The sequence below is a fragment of the Oreochromis niloticus genome, linkage group LG23 (assembly GCF_001858045.2).
Source record: "Oreochromis niloticus isolate F11D_XX linkage group LG23, O_niloticus_UMD_NMBU, whole genome shotgun sequence".
NCBI lineage: Eukaryota > Metazoa > Chordata > Actinopteri > Cichliformes > Cichlidae > Oreochromis > Oreochromis niloticus.
In genome coordinates this window covers 18,983,547-19,006,944 of record NC_031986.2, presented here as the reverse complement: position 1 = coordinate 19,006,944, position 23,398 = coordinate 18,983,547, and the positions used below count along the sequence as shown (strand labels likewise).

General features: G+C 41.6%; 1 protein-coding gene across 6 annotated transcripts in view; it reads right to left on the bottom strand.

Moving 5' to 3' along the window:
- Positions 1 to 2,569: 2,569 nt before the first annotated feature.
- The window catches only part of zeb2b (zinc finger E-box binding homeobox 2b), a 99,261-nt gene continuing 78,432 nt past the window's right edge, over positions 2,570 to 23,398 (bottom strand). For 4 of the 6 annotated variants that reach the window (XM_005452321.4, XM_003446541.5, XM_005452322.4 and 1 more), the window contains exons 4-10: positions 21,217 to 21,285; positions 17,922 to 18,110; positions 16,308 to 16,522; positions 12,389 to 12,497; positions 9,201 to 11,212; positions 6,305 to 6,485; positions 2,570 to 4,765 (exon numbers count right to left, since the gene is read on the bottom strand). In XM_005452321.4, coding sequence (XP_005452378.1) covers positions 4,191 to 4,765; positions 6,305 to 6,485; positions 9,201 to 11,212; positions 12,389 to 12,497; positions 16,308 to 16,522; positions 17,922 to 18,110; positions 21,217 to 21,285 — 3,350 coding nt within the window. In that variant the 3' untranslated portion in view covers positions 2,570 to 4,190. The remainder of the gene's footprint in view (positions 4,766 to 6,304; positions 6,486 to 9,200; positions 11,213 to 12,388; positions 12,498 to 16,307; positions 16,523 to 17,921; positions 18,111 to 21,216; positions 21,286 to 23,398) is intronic. The other 2 variants (XM_005452324.4, XM_013272176.3) reach the window with 1 other exon arrangement.

Here is a 23,398-nt window from a genome sequence, read left to right as displayed (position 1 = left end):
GGATATTATGATCAACAGTATCAAACGCAGCACTAAGGTCTAGCAGGACAAGCACAGAGATGAGTCCACTGTCAGAGGCCAAAAGAAGATTATTTGTAACCTTCACTAAAGCTGTTTCTGTGCTGTGATGAGCTCTGAAACCTGACTGAAACTCTTCAAATAAGCCATTCCTCTGCAGATGATCTGTTAGCTGTTTGACAACTACTCTTTCAAGGATTTTTGATATGAAAGGAAGGTTGGAGATTGGCCTATAATTAGCTAAGACAGCTGGGTCTAGAGATGCTTTTTGAGTAAAGGTTTAACTACAGCCAGCTTGAAGGCCTGTGGTACATAGCCGATTATTAGAGATAGGTTGATCATATTTAAGATCGAAGAATTAATTAATGGCAGGACTTCTTTGAGCAGTTTTGTAGGAATGGGGTCTAAAAGACACGTTGATGGTTTGGAGGAAGTAATTATTGAAGTTAACTCAGAAAGATCAATTGGAGAAAAAGAGTCTAACTTAACATTGATGGTACTAAAAGTAGCTGTAGATAATGTTACATCTGTGGGATGATTATTGGTAATTTTTTCTCTAATGATAAGAATTTTATTAGTGAAGAAGTTCATGAAGTCATTACTAGTTAACGTTAAAGGGATTGTTGGCTCAGTAGAGCTCTGACTTTTTGTCAGCCTGGCTACAGTGCTGAAGAGAAACCTGGGGTTGTTCTTATTTTCTTCAATCAGTGACGAATAGTAAGATGTTCTGGCTTTGCGGAGGGCTTTCTTATAAAGCAGCAAACTATTTCTCCAGGCTAAATGATGATCCTCTAAATTTGTGACACGCCATTTCCTCTCCAGCTTACATGTTATCTGCTTTAGGCTACGTGTTTGAGAATTATACCACGGAGTCAGGTACTTCTGATTTGAGACCTTAGTTTTCACAGGAGCTACAGTATCCAGAGTCATACGTAGTGAGGAGGTAAAATTATTAACAAGATAATCGACCTCTGTTGGGGTTGAGCTGAAATAGCTCAACCCAGCCTAAAGATGATACTTTCTTCCTTAGATGTACTTTCAGCAACTCAGATCAGCTCAAGGTGCTTTAATGTTATGTTGTCATACTTCAAAATAAAAATCACAAAAAAGTTTCTTTACATTTAAAAGCTTCTTCTCTTTTTATCTTGTGTTGTTTCATTGATTTTGTCAGTTTTGTGAAGCCTTTAAAGTAATGTGGGAATGCAGTTGCATTTGCATTTATTTTTTTTATATTGGTTTTTAATTGAAAGTCACATATAGAATATATAGAACTAACCTTTATTCCAAAAATGTGGGGAAACAGCAAAAGATGCCTTTAAATCCCACATCTGTTCTGGTGGAGAGCTATCTGTATATAGTAAAAAATATAGTTAAAGGTTCAATAAACACCATATTTTAATACTTTAATACAAAAACTTCAAAATGTGTTTTGAATTAAACTATTTGTGCCTTTTCAATAATCAGTGTTGATATTGAATGATACATGCAGCATTTTTATTACTGTCATCACTGTAGCTTCTCAGCTGCTTCACTATAACAGGAGGAAGAGGGGGATTTATCATGAACTATTAAATACTATTACACAATCTCATACTTCAAATTAAAAGCTTCGAAAGGAGTTTTAAATAAAACCTTTAAGGGTTTTAAATCCTTTAAATGTGTCTTTGAGTTTTCTTGTAGTAGCTTTTAATCAGTTATTAAGCAGAGGTGGTGTATTTATTTAGAATTAGCAGGGATAAGTGGAGGATTGGTGCATGCTAGATCCTTCAGTTAGTCGGATCACTTCAGTGAAACAACAAGCAGTTTATCAAAAATGTCATGCTTCAAAATAAAAGCTTCAAATGTGCTTTAAAAGCCTTAAATGTGTCTTCACCTTGTGTTTTCTTGCCTTAAACCTGCATTTAAAGTAGTCGTAGTTTTGCTCTGGTGTACATTTGGTCCTCCAATCAGTGGGAGCAACTCAGTGAAACAAAGAAACAAAGCAAATCATTTTCATTCTTAAACTTGCTGACAGCTACATAAGTATATTATCTGCTTTCAGCAATTTGCTCAAGATGCTTTAATTAAAGTGTTAAAATGTCATTCGTTTCAAAAGAAAAGCTTCCAAATATGATTTTAATATTTTTTAAAGGTTTTAAAAAGCTTTTCTTGTCAAAATTAATCATTTGTTTTATAAGTTCAGCATTTTTTAACCTGCAAAAGAACAATTCCAGAACAGCTGGACTCAGCAGATTTCAGCAAATTCAGTAAAAACAGGATGAGACTATTTTCATTGGCAGATTGATTCACATCTAGTTTCCCAGTGACTGGAATCAAAGTTTCAGTCTTTTAATGTGATTTATTAAGACACTAATACAGAATATTTTTGCCTTTATTGTTTAAAGCTTGATTGGTCGTGGCATTTATGTTGTTTTCTCATCTTAAAATAGTGATAATCAGCAGGAGGGCTGGGCTTAGTTGACTTTAATCCATCTGAAAAGAAAGACTTCACCGTGACGACGCCAAGCACACCTCACCGTTTGTGAACAAACACGAAGCCCCGAGGGTTTGGTACTCTGTAATTTGGCTACTTTTATTCGAGCAGGGTCATTTTCAAGAGAAATTACAAATTAAGAATTCAATAATACTTTTACAAAGACATTTCAGGAAAGATTCTTCTTCAGTCATGATATCATACATAGTATTTAACAGTCCCTCTTCATTTTTTTTAGCTTAAAAAAAGAAACAAAGATGAAGAAAGTGGAATTTTTCAGTCGAAAATACAGTGTTTTCACAATTGTATAAAAGTTCCCAAATTTGGAATTTTCCAGTAGCTGGAAAATAAAGGAAAAAAATAAAATAAAATAAGATTAAACTTCGCATTTCACAATGTTTCAAAACACAATAAATGCTCTCTTTACGTAAAATTTGCCCCTATGATCGACACCATGTTCCTTTTTACTAAAATATATCTATATATTGAAGAACTATAGTACTGTACACAACAGTATGAAATAAATAAAATTAGGAAATATAAAATGGGCCACATAAATAATGTTTTTTTTCAACCTACAAATAAATGAAATGCAATTTGTTGTTTTCAAAAAAAAGAGGAAAAAATGGTTTGGTGTAATACTGACAAAGAAAAGAGGTGAGAAAACATTGCACAACATAATGTAAACTAAGGAACTGCTGCCTATAATACTGACACGGGTGCTTCAAAGAACAACGGTGAACCATTTCATCAATACTGAAGCTGGTGAAAAAAAGTAACCTTCCTTTTACACAATACGAGGGTGGCACTTGCAGAAAACACACAGGTTAAAAGGTTTGCATATAAGGCTTCTTTTTTCTTATCAAAAACACCTTACAAAGGCTTCGTCCTTCATTTTTTTTTTGACCCTCCCCAAACGACAACATCTGTCCGTAAAACTGTATTTTCCCTTAAAATGAAGGTCTCTTTTAAAAAAAATAATAAAGAAACAAAAAAAAAACAGGGGAGGGGGGAAAGCTCCTTCACACAGTCTTTGAATTTTAATTCCTTCATTTGATTCAAGAGGCCTAAAACAGTGTGGCTGGAGATGAAAACTAAAGACGACACCGTAGGTAGGTTGGTGATAACAAAGGTAATACCGAAGGACTGTAGTAGTGCAGATCCTACTGCTCTTTTTCCAACACTGTATAAATATATACATAGGCAATACTTTTTATTATTTTTGTTCATGATTATAGAAGCGGAGTGCAATTTGTACAAGTCACTAGTTGTGCTATAAATACTATGGAACACAGGGGTTTTTATTTGAGGAGGTTAGCACCACACATATTTTTAGGCCTTAGTACTGTACATTTTTTGAAATGTATTCATTTATTCATTGTTCGGTTTGCATAATGCAGCTTATTTCACAAACCCAAGCCTCCCCCTTTCCCCTTCAATGCCTCCTTCTTCCTCCTCCTCCTCTTCCGGATTGATTTTTGAGTCCACGCTGAGGAGTCCGTCAAGCTTCCCGGAAGCTTCAGGCACGTGCACGTACAGCTTAAAACACGGCGTTTTAAACCGAGCAGGTAAGAATACTTGAACCGAAAAGAGAGAAACTTAAAAACTTTTTTTCTTTTCTTTTCTTTTGTTTTTTTTTCATTAGTTTTTCTTTTTTTAAACTTCTAAAGATGGGAAGCTTCTGAAGTGTCGCCGTCGATTACACGCCATCCTCCATCGCGTCCTCGTGATCCGATTTGGTTTCCGTTTTGCCGTCCAGCGAGCTATCGTCCATCGAGTGCTCTCCATTCTCCTCCTCGTCCCTCAACGTGTCCGGGTCCGTGTCCATGCTCTTGCTCTCCTCCTCCTCCTCCTCAAACTCGTCATCCCTCCGTCCGATCTTTGCGTACGTTCCATCCACTTCCTTTCGCCCTGCATCTCTGATCCCTCCGTTCACCACGTCGTGCCTCAGGATAGCCTCTCGCTCCGCCAGCTCCGGGTAACCCTGAGGAGTCATGCCCTGCAAGTACGCCCTGCTCATGAGCAGCTCGGTGGGCTCCAGGTGGCCCTTCTCGCGGGCCTCCCTCTCTGCGGCCTCCCGCTCCTCGGCCTCCCGCTTGCAGTAGGAGTAGCGGTGGTTCATGTGCTGCGAGTATGAGCCCGAGTGCGAGAACCTCTTCCCGCACTTGTCGCACTGGTAAGGCTTCTCCCCCGAGTGCAGTCTGGAGTGCTCGATGAGATGGTGTTTGTGTTTGAAGGCTTTCTTGCAGATCTGGCACTGGTGCGGCCTCTTGCCTGCAGAGACACAAAGCAGAGAAAAAAACGAAGGGGACGTGAGAGGCGTCCTGCAGCCACAGCAAATCAAACACACACACACACACAAGTCAGAATCAAAGCAAAATTTTGAGGAAGAACTCTGATGAACTGGATGGCATGGAGTAAAAATGACATCACCGAGCATTAAATCCAACTTACGACTTTGGGCTATTTGTTTATTCAAATTGGGAGCACGATGAGAAAAGCGTGCTCGCATTCACGGGCCTACATTATGGAAATTCCCCTCCCGTGGTTGAAGCATGAAGAAACTGAACCGCAACTACTTATTTTAGGCCCTGCGTGCCACACTGATGAATGCAACATAAATAAACTACTGCAAAAGCAAACAAACAGAGAAGGCGACAAAGGGGTAAACAAACCCGAGATGGGGCTGCGGGGCGGGGAAGGCTCCGAGGGGTAACCCTGCTCATCTCCGATTGCAATTCGAGTTCATGGCGAGGCCTGGGCCTATATTAGGTTTTGAGCTGGAGCTCCTTGCCTACCAAATATGACGGAGCAGCTCAGACGCCAAGGCTCAAAATGAGAAACCCGAGCTGGCCGCGAGTGCGGGGTGAGATAGTTTTATGACACGGGGCCATAAACTCTCTGGCTAAATGGCGCTTTTCCCCCACACTCCTTTACCTAAAAGATACCTGGATTCTTTTTAAGAAGCTACAAAGAAGCCTCTAATTTTGGCATTTCCCTAACTGCTGCTCACCACGTGTGGAAATATGGCTTCCTGCCTCGCACAAATCACATGACTCCCCCCTCTGACAGCTCCGAAACTGCACTCCAGGTCCAACATCTGGCTCGATATTGTTAAAAACACACAGCGACGCATCAGGAGTGGAGATAACGCACCCCCGCGCCCCACCCCATTTTTTTTCTTTTGAATAAAGAGGAGCTCTGACGGTGGAGCCTCCCTCCCTTTTATGTCCAACCAGATAACACGAAGGCTGCGTAAAGTACAGAGCGCTCCTCTACAGATAGTGGATAAAATAAATGATGCAACTTGGTGAAAGAGGATCTCTGTATAATAACTATAATGAAAGACTTGTTATCGGTGCTCTGAAGCTTCTAAGCACTACTCCGCTGATGTGATCTATCGCCAATAATAGGGCCGATAAAGGCATTAAGGGGCTTTTTGCTGGCTTTACATATCTAGGTGAATTGATGTGTGTCTTTAAAGATAGCAAAATGGTTCATACAGGAAGACATGATTGGGAAATAAATGGTACAATCCTGCCTATACCTGCAATAATTACAGAAAAAGAACACACAAAGCCTTTACTCATTCGCTGGATTTCAACCCTGTCAATGAAGAAGCAAGTTAGGTGTGGGTTTACATATATACAACTTAAGGGTTAAACAGAGAAGGAAAGAAGGAGGGAAAAGGGGGATAACATAAAAAAAATTTATATATTAAAATATATTCATACTGATAGGATTTGGCAACACAAACATTTAAAACATAAAAAAAGCATGGGGTTTAAAATAAGGGTCTAGAACAGTATATACCTGTGTGTTCATATTTGTGTCTTAGAAGGGAACTGCTCTTCTGGAATGTTTTGTCGCACAAGTCACACGCGTACATACCACTTTCGGTCTTCTTAATCTTCTTCCGCGACAGACAGGAGTCGGGGTCTGTCATGTCGTCCAGCCCTGACATGTAATCTGGTGTACCGTCGAGCAGGTCCCCCTAAAAAGAAAAAAAATTACAAACAAAAAAAAGGGAGAAAGGATAACACATAAATGAATTTAGTGTGATGAGGAGATGTTGTATATTCTTTTAAAAATGAGAAAACAGTGAGGTGGTCACTGTGTGTGTGGCAAATAACTTGACTCTAGCTTAAGCTAGCTTTATGTAAATGCTAATATCTGTTGCTGACATTATTCCACATGTAATCCCTTTAAATTTTTACTTAAATTATGAGTTTATGTTCTTAATATGACTCAAACACAAATTAATTTATTTATAGTTATGTTTAACCAGAAGACACCCTTTTCTGAAGTGTAAATTGCTAAGCTAACTGTAAATTAAGAGTAAATATCCAAATGCTACATATCGCCTAAAGAGCATACATGTTAAAATCTCAAAAGGTGTGACAATATTTTTTTAGCTAACACAATAAATATTTTTTGAGCTGCTGGGAGTTTTTAACCCATTTAGAAGGGTATTTACCTTATGCCACCGTAGCAAGAAAGCTAATATTAGTTAACACAGTATCTGTTTTTAGTTAAAAGTCGGGTTTATTTTATCTATAAAGCTATAAAACCTATAAGCTCTTTATAAGCAGTGTATATTTTTTTAAATGTGAAAAAAAGTTTATTAGTTGTTTATTTTTTTAGAATATGTATGTTAGAAATGCTAAAGTTTCTTTTTCCTGCTAAATTTATCTTGTTAAAAAAACAACCTTGTAGTAGTAGTTAGATTTTCAAGCTATATAAGCCTTCAATGTGACAGTTAATTATAGCTAAATTAAGGAAAAATAAAATGCCTGTGTTCACGTGCCGGTTTATTAACTCCTAATACTAATTTGACAGAAAGCTAATGTTTACAATTTTAGTTGCAATTTCTTTACATTGATAGTTATATTTAGGTTTGCTATGAAATATCTTGAAAAATTGTATGAAGTTTGGCAAAAAGTTAGCAATTAGGTGTCATGCTAATTGCTAAATTAACAGCTAAGTGTCTGTTAGCTAATTAGTATGCTTTGGGAGTGTCATTTAGCAAAACTACAAACACTTTGTAGCTCAATCTACGTTGGTGGAAAAGCTCATACTTGATACTCATCATTTTAAATGACATTGATTTACATCATTAGCTGAATGTTGTGAGTTTAGGTCATATTACATTAACACAAAGTTGCTGATAGCATGCTAATTTCTAAACTAACTGCTAATTTTAAAGGAAAGTCCAGAAGATCAACGCAAAAAAAAAAAAAAAGTTATTTAGGGGTGAATATCCTCTTTTCTTTAAACAATAGCTGGTGAAAGATCATAAAAATATCTAGCCTGACACCATTTGTCCACATAGGAATCATTAAACTGAAGCGTTCCTCCCAAACAATCACACAACGCTACATGTTCTCATGCATTTTTGATTACCAGCACATACCGGCGTTTATTTCTTATAAAACTTTCAGCCCTGCAGTAATATCACCCATCTATAACTGACAGGCTCCTCATTATGAAACACCGCCATAATGGTGTATTCAGTGTGGTCTAATTTTGTACACGAGCGTTAATTCTGCACATTCCTTTAAAATTCTCTTTTATGATGAAGATTAGTCTTAAATATGAATTGATGGAGAACAATATTACAACATTAGAGGAGGCACAGTGAGCCATTCTTGACATTGCAAACTCATATAATGATTAAAATCAGAAGGTGCACCTTAATGGCCAATATTGAGCCACCGAAGCTTTCTTTAATGAATATGTGTGTGATAATGTGAGGACAGCGCTGCACTGTGTTTTAAGAAGCGACCACTATCACTCTGCAATCAATTTGAACTAAACGCCTGTAGCTGTATTTTTAAAATCTAATTTAATAACTTAGAATAGGAAACATTATTAATACTTTTTTTCATCAAAATGGTTCCCTCTATGTTAAACAGCCTTCAGCATTCACTGGTAATGAACATGGAGACTGTGCATTATTAATCCACATGTAGAAGCTCATTTTGGCTTTGGCTCTCTTTAAAATGCAGCAAAGTTGCAATGGGAAATTTCAGAGAAGTGCACAGCTCCGGGGCTCACCTTTGTCATTTTTACAAAGGCCTTTCACCCATATTTAATAACAAAATATGTGAGTTCAGGCCAGCTCTGGAGGAGGACTGGAGTCGAGAGCATTAATGTACTCCAGCGGGTAAAATTTACTGTGCAGAGTGGTAACAATTAGAGCTTTAACGAGATTAAACTTTAGGGCCAATATGGGTCCTGTCATATATTTGAACCTGATGCTGTTTGATATTTTGTGCCAGTGTTTTTTTGAGGGTAAAAATTAAAACACCACTAACATTCATAAATCTGCAAATGAAACTCTGGTAGAAGGGCTGGAGGCTCATTAAGACGGGATGAGATAATCCAGTTAAAATGAAGTCAAGGAAGTAGGAGCAATCCTCAAAGCTTTTTCTTTTTCATCACTGAATGATATTACTGCTAAAACAGCTGAACACAGGCTGCACAGGCCCTCCTTTCCTCCCACTAATGACGCCTCACTTTTTCCACCCCGGGGTTGTGTCACAGCTGTTTATCTCCATCGCCTATGCCAGTTCAGTCTACCTCAGGTGAGCGTTTCACTCTCCTAACTCCTGAGTGGTTTTTTAATTAGTACAGAAATGAGTTCAGATCATTTCAGAGAATCTGAGTGAGCCTGGGGCTTTCATAAAACCACAGGTGGCTTATTTACCTGGAAACCTGGTTTCCGCTGGTACTTTCTCCTCTGCTGCATCTCGGCAAGGGTAGCTGCCCCTGCTGCATAAGTGTAGGCCATGTGTGGTAGGAAGCCCATTTGATCCATGCCCGGATAGGGCCTAAGACCTGGTATGCTGGCCTGCATCGGGGGCATGAATGTGGCGGGTGGGAAAGCGCTCTGAGGTGGAAGCGACGTGTACAAGGGTTTGGCCGCAAACGGGTTAATGCCGAAGATGGGGCTAGTGCTTTTTTCTAAGTTTCCATTGTTGGTAGAGCCTGAGAAATCCTTTTTGAGATAGGCCAAGTTCAAAGGCTCTTCGAAGTGCTCTCGGGGAGAAGGGATGCTGTTATGGTCAATGGTAATACTGTTGACTTTAGGTCTGCTTTTGACAGTCAGTGCATGCTTGGGTTCCTTCATGAGTCTCGGCAGAGACAGGTCCAGCGGCTCAGCCTGCAGGTCTTCTGAAGTCAAGCTGTTTGGAGTGTAGGAGCTGCTGTGAGAGTTTTTGGAAGAAGTGGAGGACAGATTTAGCGGGGAGGGGGTGTTGCTGCGGGAGTGGTCCAACTTTTCACCTGTGGGTTTGGTTTGGCTGCCGCTGAACTGGTGGTTTTTCAAATGTCTGAGCGAGTTGTCACAGTTGTTCACGTTGTTATGGAGCTCTGCTATGGAGGGTGATGTGATGCGGTCAGTAGGTTTGATTAGAGACAGTGGCGACCTAGCTGCCAAAGAGTCTTTTGGTGGAGTGTGGTGGTTATTTGTTCCGACAACCATATCCGTGTTGTTCCTGTGCTCTAGTGGTGGGGTCCTGTTAGTGCCGTACTCGTACATCTTTCGCTGCTCAAACCACTCCTTGACAAATTCCTGAGGAAGGCCGACCGCTATGGAAATCTTGAGCAGCTCCTCCGAGTTGGGCTCCATGTTCATGGCAGAGTATGCCTTCAACACAGACATGTGGTCCCTGTAAGGGTTAAGAGGCCCAGTGAGTACCTTGTCAGACAACACGGAGGAGGGTAAGTGAGTGTTCTTCTCCATGAATATCCCTGGTTTATTGGGCATCAAATTCTCACTGGGCTGCAGCACAGCTTTGATCTCCTCGTTCATTTTACACAGGTAGCGTTCGTGCTGATGCAAAGGTATTGGCCCGGGGAAGGTTTCTTTGCAGTATTGGCAAGCGTAAGGTGTAAACATGTTGTTTTCCTGCACCTTCTCATCCACACCTCCTTCAAGCATGTGGTTGGGTTTCTCTCGTTTGATATTGCTAATCTGTCTCTTTGAGTCTGTAGTCAAGCTCTGGAGGCAGGCTTTGGCTTCGTTCACTTTTTCTAATGTGTAGTCGATGATGCTTTTGGTGGCGCCGTTGTGATTGACAAGTGGAAGACCGACCTGAGCCCCGCCTGCCGTTGTCAGCGCTTGTTTCTGCTCCTCTATCTGGCATCCCAGCTCCTTCATGTGGGCCTTGAGCTTGGAGAGCTCTTCTGGCTTGCAGTCCATTTTCTGCCTGCACACAGTGTTGTCCACGATCTGAAGAACCTTCTGTACCTCGCTCAGGTTATTCCCCAGTGGACCCGGGTAGCTCAGGAGCTGCGCTTCAAGTCCGGCCATCCCAAGATGCTGCAAGGGACTCTGGGCTGAGTTGTGGTGGACCCCAAGTGGGCTGTTTCCTCCAACTCCTCCATTCATGAAAGGCCCAGGAGCGGCAAATCCATGAGAAGCCATCATCAGCTTGTAGTCAAAGTCCAGCGGCTCCGTCTTGATGTTCAGGTGGTTGTTGTGCTCGGCGAGGCCGAGTGGCTTGCCGTTCTCGAGCTTTTGCCGCAGCTGGGTGATGGCAGTGTTAGTGGGGGAGGCGGAGGCAGAGGTGGGGGAGGAGCCAGTCTTCATGTTGCTGCGCATCCTGCCATTGACCGCAATCAGGCCAATGCACTTTTTGCTGCTGATGTGGGAACTGTAGGAGCCCGAGTGAGAGAAGCGCTTCTTGCAGTTGGGGCACTCATAAGGTTTTTCACCTGAAACAAGAAATATAGATGGTTAAACAAGGCGTAAAACATGGACTTCTTTTTATTTATAGAGGACACCAGAAAAAAAAACCTCAACATTGACATTTATAGACACAGATAAAAAGACTGATGAGCCCATGACTCCCATCAGTTTTCTGCTGGTTAGCCAAGACCAGTAAACAACCAATTGGCTCAAAGGGGGGTCATGCAATTTTGCTTTTTCACTCATATTATTTTACGGTCTATACCTTACAATATAAAACGCCTTGAGGTGGCTGTTGCTGTGAACTGGTGCTATATAAATAAAACAGAATTGAAATGAATTGAATTGTGCCAAGATATGCAATATGCGCTAGAGCCGGTAATCTGCCAGTGTAGCGTCTGCGTTTTCTTTATTTTCTGCCAACTGAATTGGTTTAGAGATCTTCGCTCTTTTTTTGTACTGCCATGTTTTGAGTTAAAGTAAACCATTCTTTAACATTTATTAGCTTTAAGGTTTTCTGCTCAGCTCAGTGAGCACACAAAGACACTAAACACAAAGGGATGGAAACCTCGCTGACTACTTGTGTTTTGGACGTTTAAAGCATGTTCAAAAAAGTGGGATGGACTTCAAATTATTTTTATTTGATTTTATTTGTAGGAAAAAAGGCTCTCGTCCAATAAACTGTAGGAATTAATTGAAAAAACATTCCTTAAGAGTGGCTGGGACACTGTTAAGAAAATGTAAAAGTTATTTAATTATTCATGTTTTGCTTTGAACCTAAAGTCAATGTAATCTGAGAAAAACTGCATTAAAAATAAATTAAATTATATAAAATAATAAATTATAGTTGAGTAATAGGACTTCCTAGGTAAGGATACTATTTGTTTCATGCTTGTATTACCAGAATAACAGCTCCACAGTACATGAAGTTTTGAAGTAAGTTTAATGTACACATTTGACCTCTGCAACAAAATATTCTTTCTTTAAGGCTGATAAAAAGGAAAGTTTGCGACAAGTAAACAAATAAATTCAATTCAATTTAAAAGCTTCACACACATAACCAAATATTGCACACCCCGAGGACTTCAGTGTCCATTAACAGCCGACGAGTGTCCAAAATAAACCAAAAGGAATTTCTGCGGATCCTTAAATCACCGTTATGAATATTCAAAGAGCAGGGCAGCGTTCTTCCTGCAACTCACCGCTATGAATCCGGAGGTGTTCCTTCAGATGGTGCTTGTATTTGAAGGCCTTGCCGCACTCGGTGCATTTGAACTTGCGGTTGCCGGCCGCTTGGTTGAGCAGTTGGTGCTGCGAGAGAGAAAAAAAAAGAGGGAGAGAGAGAAAGAGATTTTAAAAAAAGAAAAAGGTACAAACATGGAGGGGGTAAGAGTTCAGTTCACGCTACAAGCCAAATGGCTCCTGTCGCAAATGAAGCATCTTGGCTTTCTACTCCCACCTCCGTTGAGCAACTACAGGCAGCGGCGGCGATAACAGAGAGAATCACATACCTTTTAATTTCCTGGCTCCACAGCCAAAGGAGGCCTGCCTTTAGAATTTGGCAGCCCAGAAAATAGAATAAATGAAAAGAGTCTTTTTTTAGAGCGTTTCTCCTTCATTAGAGCTGCCGATGTGATCTACTTTTCATTAATTTGGGGTCTAATCAGTCCAAAATGTATTCAGAATCATCTGTGAGCTCTCTCTCGCCCAGCATACCTGTATTCACACCATCTGAAATGCACTTTTTTTCTTTCCTCCCCTCTGCAAATGTGTTGCAGTAATTAGGTCTTTTTTTTCCCCCCCTAAAACCTCAAATGTCTCTTTAATAATCTTGGGATAAAGAAGCCGGCACATGGGCCCGGCCTTGATTTTGCTGTTCAGAAAAAAAAAAAAGGTAAACATCAGTTGCAATCCATCACATTTGCAATTCAAACAGAGCCTTCCTCTCTTAAAAAATAGGGAAAGAAAAATCAAAATATAATAATACTCAGCAACAACAACTCGGGGTGTGTAAACCTGGCTCGTCACTCACAAAACAATTAATTCCAAGTGGGAGGTAGGGATGTTAAATGGTTAGTAAATATGGATAAAAAAAAAAGAGAGAGACACATTTTCTCTGAGCTCGCTAGGGGGAAAAGCAGAGCGACTCCCTCCTCCCAGTTCAGCCTTGACAAATGCTGGGGTGTGTGCTGACTCTACCCACATTCCTGGGGAGACAGATGGTGGCGCGCAGGACACTGGGAGGACTGGGAGGAATTGTTCAAACAGCCCCAACCTTCAAAGATCAAGCAGGGAGAGTCGAGGCCCCGCCAAGCGCCGGAGAGGGACCCCACCGCTCGTATGTTGCTGAGTTGCATAAACAAACAGCAACAGCTGCTTCGCTACCTCCGCCCCCACCTCCATTGCCGCCGCCACCACCTTCCTCTTACTTCCCCCTCCCCGAGGACCCCTGCCCGGTAAAGTTTAGTCTCGCCACCACTGCTAATAAGACACAATTGCTCCGCGCTCGTAATTGTGAATGGCACTGGCGAAAACGCTCCGTCTCTGCTTCATGGCTTGTTGTCTGTGTGAACGCCACCACTGCTGTTTGTGGGCGGGGGCCCGACTGGATTGGACTGGATGTTTGCATATGTATAACCTCTAATTAGTCATATTTCAGCTAATTGCTTAAGAGGAGGAGGAGTATTAACGCTTGTAAACATAGCAGACAGAACGGCGCAGCACATGTTTACCTATCAGAACATTACTCTTTATGTTAATCTGACTGCGGCTCGGCTTGTTGTTAATTGCCAAATGTACATCTAATATAAGCAAACAGTGGAGTTTGTCAGTGTCGATAATTAGAGGACAGGCTTAAAAAAACAAGAGCGCCACCTAGGGAAAGGAATCAAAATGAGTAAGACATCACCTCAATCTCATCTGGAGGATTAGCACTTAAACAATCCAGCTCATTTACAAATCAAGATAACCGGCTTTGTAGAAGGAGCCACGGTGCTTGAATAGGAGTCTTTGGCCATTGACTGGACTCCGGAGGGGAGCAGCAACAGCATTGTAATATGAGGATTGGGACAGCGGCTCAGTCGGCCGGCCCATCTGCTCACGTTTACACCCAGCTGGTAGATCAGGTGAAAGTGCTGGCTGCTGACATCTGATCAAATCAGCCACAGTCTGAGCCTGTCATCCTCGCTTCAGAGAGCACAACACAACACCCACGACCTGGGACTGAACACCGCAAAGCATCAGAGTACATGATATCATCTGTTATTGGCTGAATGGCTCAGTTCTTTTTTTATAACTCTACTTGCATTACAAGGTTTTTCTAGCAGAGGAAGTCCAAGAGAAAATTGGACACCGAGACGTGACAGATTATTTTTCTCCAAATGGAGCTGACCCATTTGAGCTGTAGTTTTTCTCTATGTAAAAGAAAAAAGTCTAACATTTTATAATAAACAGCGGTAATAAACGATAAATTGGTAGTTAACTGACCTTTGTGTCTCACCAGGACCAGATCATTCTTCATTTTTCACTTTGTTTGGCTGTTTAAGTACATTACATTCATTTTGGACCCCCTACATTAGTCTAGTTATTATTACTATCCACCAAGTTATTCCTGCTATTAGTTAATAGTAAAATGTTTAACAAAGTTTCTTACTGAGACCCATAAATAATCTGATTATTGGCATGTCTACAATAACCATTGCAACACAGATTTACAACAGTTTTTCTACTTTTAACAAACCACGAAATGACAATATTATTTGCCACTTAATAGTTGGGTTTCTTGTGTTTATAGATGGTTAAACATCATTTCCTGTCTTACTCATTGTTTGGTTTTGTTTGTAGTCTAGGTTCAAATTAGGCTGGGGAAGGCTGTTCAAATCAGGTTGACTGAATCTGTGGTTTTATAGGTGAGCTAAGAAAATGAGGAAAATGATGGTAACATTTATTAATCATTAATAGCTTGTTATATAATCAGAATGTAACTATTACAGAATTGTATTATTTATGTAGTTAAAAATAATAAATTAACAAATTTTAACAAATTATTAGCCAATGATTTCAGGGTGTCTGAGTGAAAAAGTTTTCTGTTCTTTTTTAAAAAAAAATGGCCAATCAGCTGCCTGCTGGAGGTCTCTTCCTGAGAAAAAGGGAGTTCCTTGTCCCCACTTTCATCAAGTGATTGTTCATAGGTGGATCAATGGATTGCTGGCTGAAGTGTCTGTAACTTTTAATACAATACAGTTTGGCATGACTGTTGCATGGCGCTGTTAACATGTCTACATAAGTGGATTCTTTACATTTAGAGATCAAGTCGCAGTCTTTAATAAAGCAAAAATTCTTCAATTATAATTATCCTCCCAAGCAAAAACATCAACTCCATCTACTTTGAAATTTACTGCTCCAGTTTTAGCTTACTGAGAACTTCTAATTATCCCCAAATGTGCAAAAACTCTGAAAGCGTGCAATTTTTTTTGCCACAATCTATCTCACCGCACATCTTCAACTAAAAGCTGACAAGCGAGTTAAACACCCGTAACTGCTGGATGCGTTTTCACCTCACAGAACTTTAAGGTGATTCATGCTAACTGCCAGCGGATTCACATTATATTTCAGACGTACAGGATATAAATCGCGGGAGAAAAAAAATTAAAGTATACACAGATGTTTATGCAGTGCATGAAATTAGAAGTGGAGGGGGTGGAGTTTGATGGAGTGCTACGACTGCGGGCTGCACCAGAAGAACATTAAAGGCCAGGAGTGAAGTGAAGTTAAGGAGCTGATAAAAATTTCCAAATTGGAAATTAACACAATCATTCGATCGTGAACACGAGACTGGAAAATCATATCAGGGAGGGCCATCAAAAAACCATTTAGGGCCTCAATTAAAGTTATTACCATTAAAGGATCTGCATCTTCAAAATGCCATGAAAAATTAATAATGATTGCCAATCAGAAAAAATGATCTCCCTTCTCTGAGGGATCGGGGCACATTAGAAATGAAATGAAACAGGGGACAGACAGAGGAGGAGGAGGAGGGAGGAGGAGGAAGGAGGGAAAAACAGGAAGAAGGGGATGGGATGAGGAAGAAGAAGGAGAAAAAAGAAAGAAAATCCCCCTCACCTGATCCCTCGCAGGCTTGTGTGTGGCCATATGCCGCTCAAGCTGAGTGCGGTAAGCAAACGTGTAGTTGCACAGGGGGCAGGCGAAGTTCTCCTCGTTCTTCTCATGGCGGTACTTGATGTGCTCCTTCAGCGATGTCAAACGCTTGTAGCCCCGGTCGCAGTAGGGGCAGGTCAACAGTTGGGCGAAGGCATCTGGCGTTCCAGGTGGCAGGTCTGCACAGGAGACAGCGGGAGGAGGAGGAGGAGGGAGGAGGAAGGGGAAGGGAAAGCGGGCCAAAAGGTCAGCGAATCAATGGCAACTAACGGGCGGGCTGCCCAGAGTGGTATGGGAGTTATCTCTGCAATCTGCTCCACATGAGAGTCACAGTGTCAGGCTGGCATCCGCTGCACTACGACCTCCTCCCGACTCACACACAGCACTCCCACTCGTTCTCACTTTCCTCCACATAGTTACAAACACGTACACGGTACTGCACGCACACACTATTCCACAGATAGTCCTAATTTCTTTAAACAGCCCTCATTTTCTAGTCCCCCCACACCCAACCACCACCGCTGGCACGTTCATCGTGTCTGCAGCGTGAATCACAATCCCGCTCAAATTCAAGCCCCCCTCTTCCAATTCTTTCCCTCTGGGGAGCTTCAGAGGTGTGCTATCTGATTTCAAGCCCCTGCCCAGCTGTTGCTTAAGACTGTAGGTAAACACCCAGGCATCCGGCGAATCTGTGGGACCAACAGCTGCCCGGTCGTGTCAGCGAGAAGACTTTTTTTTCCCCTTTCTTTTCTTTTTTTTTTTTTTAAACATTTGCTGGGACATTAGCTGAGCAAGCACCCTCAGTTACTGCAGCAGTTATGCTATAAGAGTAGGCCACATGTAAGGCTGGATATCCTTTAAAATGGTCTGGAGTGATAGGAAAGGCTTTTAAATGCATCGGTTTAAAGAACGTTTTAAGACATTCTTCAAGTTTAAAGGTTATTGTGGGTGTCTTTTCTGCAAAAAACATCCACCACGCTGCTGGCAACACATCTAGAGTTAAGAGCAGGGTTTGAGTTAGGTTTTGTCTACTTGGACAACCTTGAACTGAAAAACTATGATGCCAAAACAAATGCATGAGGCTTAATTTGAAAGATATCATATTCTCCTTCCTGAAAATATGCCTGTTTAGCCCTGTGAGGTCTAACCCTAAACCTACTTATGTTTTAGAGAAAAAAACTTTAATAGATTTGATGCTTGCCATCTAGAAGGATCCTTTTTTGTATCCCATGATTGTGAAAATTTGGAGGAACAATTAAAAATCATAATGACAGATTCTGATAGCTTAGGGTTCGGGTTGGGTCAGTGCCAATGACCCCAATGACTTAGACTTTACTTTCTTTTAACACGTGTCTAAAAATAACCTTAACCCTGACTCTGAGAGGTTAAACCTACCTGCAACTCTTCCTTAACACAGGGAACCATAGATAGGTTATCAAAATTAGGTCAAAATTAGCATCAATTCTCAATATTTTCTGAGTCATAGCTGTTCTGGGTTACATCTTATCTTGTTTCCTTCCTCTCACCCTGATCTTTCACCCCAGATCCTTCCTACAAACCCTTGGACAGGACCCGTACCGTTCTCCTCCGGTCCAGTGGCTTCCGGTGTGCCCAGGCGGGACAGCTCCTCGGGGGCTTCCGGGTAGATGATGGCGGTGTCGCCCCGCTGCAGGTACTCGGCGATGCTCACCACGTGGCTGTCGCTGTCGTCCAGCTTCCGCTTGGCAAAGAAGTCCTCCAACTCTGAAGTGCAATCGACGCTCTTGACTGAAGTGACAGAGAGGAAGAGAGAGATGGAGATTGTGAAGGAGGAGACTGAGGACAGGAGGGTGGGGGGGAGGCGAGAGGAATAAATTGGATTCCCTTCGTCCCCAGAGAAATGTCTTACAGGAGGATATTGGGAACATCTTGGTGGAAATGTGATGAGGATAGCCACCCTAAAACATTACAGCCGTGCTTTGGGGAGAATGCATCTAAATTACTGAGCTCGCTTGTCACGCCATGTCGGCTAAAACAAGAACTGTAACTTAATCCGAACAAAAGTTGGGAGATAAACGTGCTACCATGAGCCTCGAAAAAAAACTTCACTGACCTAATTTACACAAATAATTTTTTAAAAAAGAGCCTCACATACATACACATACAGACAAGCCTGGCTTAATCAGCAACAGAGCCACGTTTCTCTGTATCGACTTTCACATATAAGGTCAATCAAGAGGCTGTGGCTTTTGTTGATTCTGTGTTGAACAGATTACCAGGGCCAAACCACAAAAAGAGACGAAAAAAAAGGGAAAGAAAGAGCTAGAGAGGAGAGAGAGTGTGGGGGTGGGGCCGGGGGGCATGCTTTGCCGTAGCTGAGCAGAATGAATCTTAAGCCAACCAAAGTGCTGAGGCCACACAATGCGTTTTCTCAAATTATTTCCCAGTCCCTTCTCTTCAGGGAAACTCTTAAGCTGCAGCGTGGAGATAGCTGCCTCCTAAACAACAAACCGGAGCAAAAAGAAAATCAGCAGCCTTCATTAGTCAAGGGGATGGCCGACTTTCAAAACATCACACGTACGCGCGCACAGACACGCACACGTACTGTTTACAACCTGGAGAGATCCTGGAGGATGTTTGGCGACCAAAATTTTTTTTAAAAAAAAAATCCTCAAAAAACAAAAACAACCAAGTGACGTCTCATCAGACTTCACCCCCCCGTTAATTAGGCTTTTAGACTGCGAGCCAAGGTGAGGTTTAAAGAGCGATTTGTTAGACCGTGATGACTTTGCAGGCCAATTTGCGAAAGGTCAAGGTAGTAGATATTTGGATGTCAAAAATGGCACCGAAATGTCATCGGTGCCAATGGATCGCTTTTGATAACCGTGATGGCATAATTCTCAGTCTTCTCATTAGATGATTCTTTGTGGCTTTGGAGGAAGTGCTAAGCTAATTGTGATGATTGACTGATGATTGACTGGGTGCGGCTCAGTGCAATCAGTTCCTGGACTTAAAGCTGAAAAGCTTCAGGGTAATGAAACATGGTTTATTTTAACATTCAGCTGATGCAAGCGACCAAGCTTCTATCATCAGGAATAATAAAATGAGGACATATTCTGGATGAAAAAACATACATGCGAAGTGTTTCTTTAAGGAGAAAACGACCAGCTTTCTTTCCAACGGAGGAGGAAATCACCTGGATCAAAGTGTGCTTTGGCATCGGGGGACGTGATCAAACTGCTCATGTCTTTAAATGAAATCACATGTGATCTAGTGGCGGGGAGCTTCTACAGCGGTGCCACAGTATTGTTTCCAAAAGTCCTTTAAATGGAAAACATTTGCTGGGGTTGAATTTTCAGAACATGAAGGAGGGAGAGGAGAAAAGAAAGCGAAGAGGAAAACACCAGCAGAAAGTAACGGTAATTAAAGCTGAAGGGAGGATTTTGATTCAGGGCTGCATGGCGTTCTGCGGGGCGAGTTCGGTTTACCATAACGGCGTCCGAGGCCAATTGTCAGGGTGGCCAGGATGATATCATGGAAGGGAGGGTATGTGGCGACAAATCAGCTTTGGTGGCTTAATGAAAAATGGCAGATAGGGTTCGACTCCACCAGAAGAAACACTTAGCTAACTGGGAAAGCTGAAAGTAGCATGTGTAATCAATGGTTATTAAAATCAAAATCACTTCAGCTGCCTATAAACATACACGGGATTGCCTCAGTGATCACTGAGTCAGCAGAGGAAGATTTCCTTTTAATTACAGCGCGCAGTTTGTGGATTTGTTTGCTTTGTTCTGTTCAGGAACTCCTCCAGGGACTGCAAAAAGCTAAAAAGGCCTGTATTAACTTATTAACATTCACCAGGCCACCAGCAACCCATTTAGGTTCGATTTTTCTTTTATCCACATGTTAATTAGGCAAATACCAGTGACCTGGTAGATCTTAAGAGATTCAGGTTCTGTGGTTTAGTGGTTATAACTATTACAACCTTTTATGTTACAGCCAAATTTAGTCTAGTTTTGAACCCAGTTTTGACCTGGAATTAGTCATTTTGACCCCATCAGTCTTCAGCAGGTTATCAATAAACCGTCAAGGTTAGAAATAAAAACTAGTGACCCTTCAAATTAATCAAATGTCTTACATACATTTTGGCATTACAGTTCTTCTTTTTTGAGGTATCCAACTGAGTATCTAAAACAGGCAGAAGTGCCATCAAAGGGCTGGACATTAGCTGAAATCCAACCCTACTGAAACAAGCCACATTCAACCTGATGGCACATCAAAGACTTTCTAACCTCTTAACATCCACCAGGTCACCAGCAACACATCTAGCTAAGAAGGAGGGATTTGTTTAGTTTCAGTCACTTACTAAATAGTCAATTTTTCATAAAGTAGAAACTACAGACATATGCTTAGCCTAACCCTAGATCAGTAGTCGGTGGTTTGAGGTCTTTAAAACTTAGAACTTTAGTTGAGTTTGAACCCAGTTTTGGGTGTGAAATGGTCATGTTGAACGGTTTGCTTTCAGTTTGAGAAGCTCTTAACATCTACCAGGTCCTACAAGTTGTAGTTGAGCTGCAGGAAGTAAATTGTGTGGACACCGAAGAGTTTTTAACCTTTTAACATGACCTGCTAGATGTATAGACGGTAAAAAGCAGTACGAGAAAGAAAACTAAAATATCCAGTCCTTGACGGTAGAGTACCCTTACCCTATATTTTGGAGTTAAAAATGAAGGACTTTTATTATTATGTTTAGGTTAGAGTACTAATCACCAACGATAGGACTGTTAGACCTTAAAGACTTGCAGACCGACAAAGAAACATGCACGTAAGGCACCAGACAAATATGGCTTAACATGAAAGGTTTGACACACATACAGCAAATATCTGAACTCACCTGTACCGTTTCCAACTGTCTGCAAAGTGGTGTCAGGCCCCAGGGTGTCAAAATCATCTTTTATTTCATCTGCACAAAAACAGAAGAAGAAGAAAAAGTGGAGAAGGGAGGGTGAGTACCTCGATGTACCATGCATGCTGACAAACGCTGACAATGAGGCCTTTAAGAAGAAGGTATGGAGAAACCAATAAAGGCACCGCTGTGCATCGCAGTGCACCGCAGCTTTATTCAGCATGCTTAATGAATGCTATCATCTGAGCCAGACAGTGACTTATTTACCTTTAACATGACAACAAGCGGCGGGGGAGGCGAAGAAAGCTTCAATCGCCAAACAGAGCGATTAAATACAACACGGAACACATCCACCTGAGCAATCATAGAGCTCCAGCCAACACGCAGGCTGAGCTTATTACTCCCCGGCTGTGACGCCGCTGCAATCCGCTGCATGCAGGATCACGCTTGTTTTTTATCATATGTCATTTTGGTGGATGCTTTTATCCAAAGCAGCTTGGAGTATTGTGAGCGCGCACATTTTTGTGATTCACCACAAGCCCTGGCAGAGACTTAGTAGTGCCTTGCTCTGAAACTAAAAGGAATACAACCCTTAACCACAAATTAAGAGTTTTAGTTGCACAAACATTTCTCCCGGGCAGAAATAACCTCATTGGTTGGGGTAAACCTCAGGTGGGTGGAGTCAGAAAATAAATAAATTAATGTTTTCTGGTGAGGTATGAAGCCCGACAATACAGAAAAACATGTAAAACAGGAGGAAACTATTATTTCAAAGCCTCGCACACACGATACTGAAGGGGAAAGTGCATTTCTAACCAAAAAAAGACACATTTGATCTGCCCTCTTTACCACTTTTCCAGGCCTTACAGGCCTTTGAATATTCCCTCTTCTGCAGCAACCTATCTGGATTGAAAGCCTTTCATAATAGCCTTTTATTTGAAAGTTATCAAGCAATATTCCTCAGTCTCTGGCTAGATTTTAGGCTCTAAGAATCTGTGGCTTTCTTTTTTTGGCTCCACCTACTCAAGCCTGACCTCAGCTATTCAGATTATTCCTTCATCTCAAAGAAACCCTGCCTCGGAGAAATGTTGGTTTAAGCAGGACAAGTTCTTACTGCCAATCAGGATAATGGCTCCCGGTCTGTGCAGACGGGCAGATATTGCCCTGGCACAGGTGAGGCGACAGTAAATAAAGGGTGGATTGACAAGCTCATAAACAAACCCTCTTTTCCACCTCCACCTCACGGTCGACAGGAGGACACAGACTTGACAATCAGCTTAAGAAGTCCCTGGTCCCTCCTTCCTGCCTCGTCAGTAAAAATTAAATCAAGGTGCTTCCGAGAACATGAGGCCTTTGTCTTACAATAAAAAACAAGAACAAAAAACCTGCATTGTCTTCTTTTCACGCATCTGTTCTTGCTCTGCTGCTCCTGCAAGGAGGTTACAAGTGTTGCATTGTGAGCATTTTTATTTTTTTTCCCAGATGACAGCAGGATCCGATGTATCGGACTATCCCTTGGCTATTAAACCAGGATGAGCGCCTACATAAGAGCAACCTGGCTGAGATAATACAGGAAAGGTGGTGGGTGTGTTGTTGATAATAATGTTATCCTGCTTACATTGCTCTGCACAAAAGCCAGAAGCAAAAAGAGTTTTTATTTGGAGTTGGAAACAATGGGCTTGATCGTTGTGGAATGCTTTCTAAGGCTCGCAATTCGGGGTTTGCTTGAAATTAGAGATTTGGCTTCTGCGGTGAAATGATAAATACCCCTGTCAATGGCTTCAGAGAATAATGACAGACTCTTCTGCAGGGGTATGTCCTAGTTTAACTTTCCCCATGCTGTACATTTGATTGCACGTCTGCCAAACAGCATCAAAACCACAGTCGCACTATGGGAAAATAAATGGGTTTTAAAGAACATAAATTAAAGCTATGACAAAACAAAACAGATAAAAAAATACCTCCACCACAGATTAAAATATACCCACAAGTATCAGATATCAGAATGTAGAAAAGCCTCCCCCCCACCCCGTCCACCCTTTTGTGCTTAAAACTCCCTCACATTTCTGTGTCCTCGTAGGCACCGTGTTTGCTTTGGGTAATCAAATTTGACTGCATACTTTTAGTCTGACGCAAGGGGATGACCAGTGGGATTTACTGGCCCTTCACT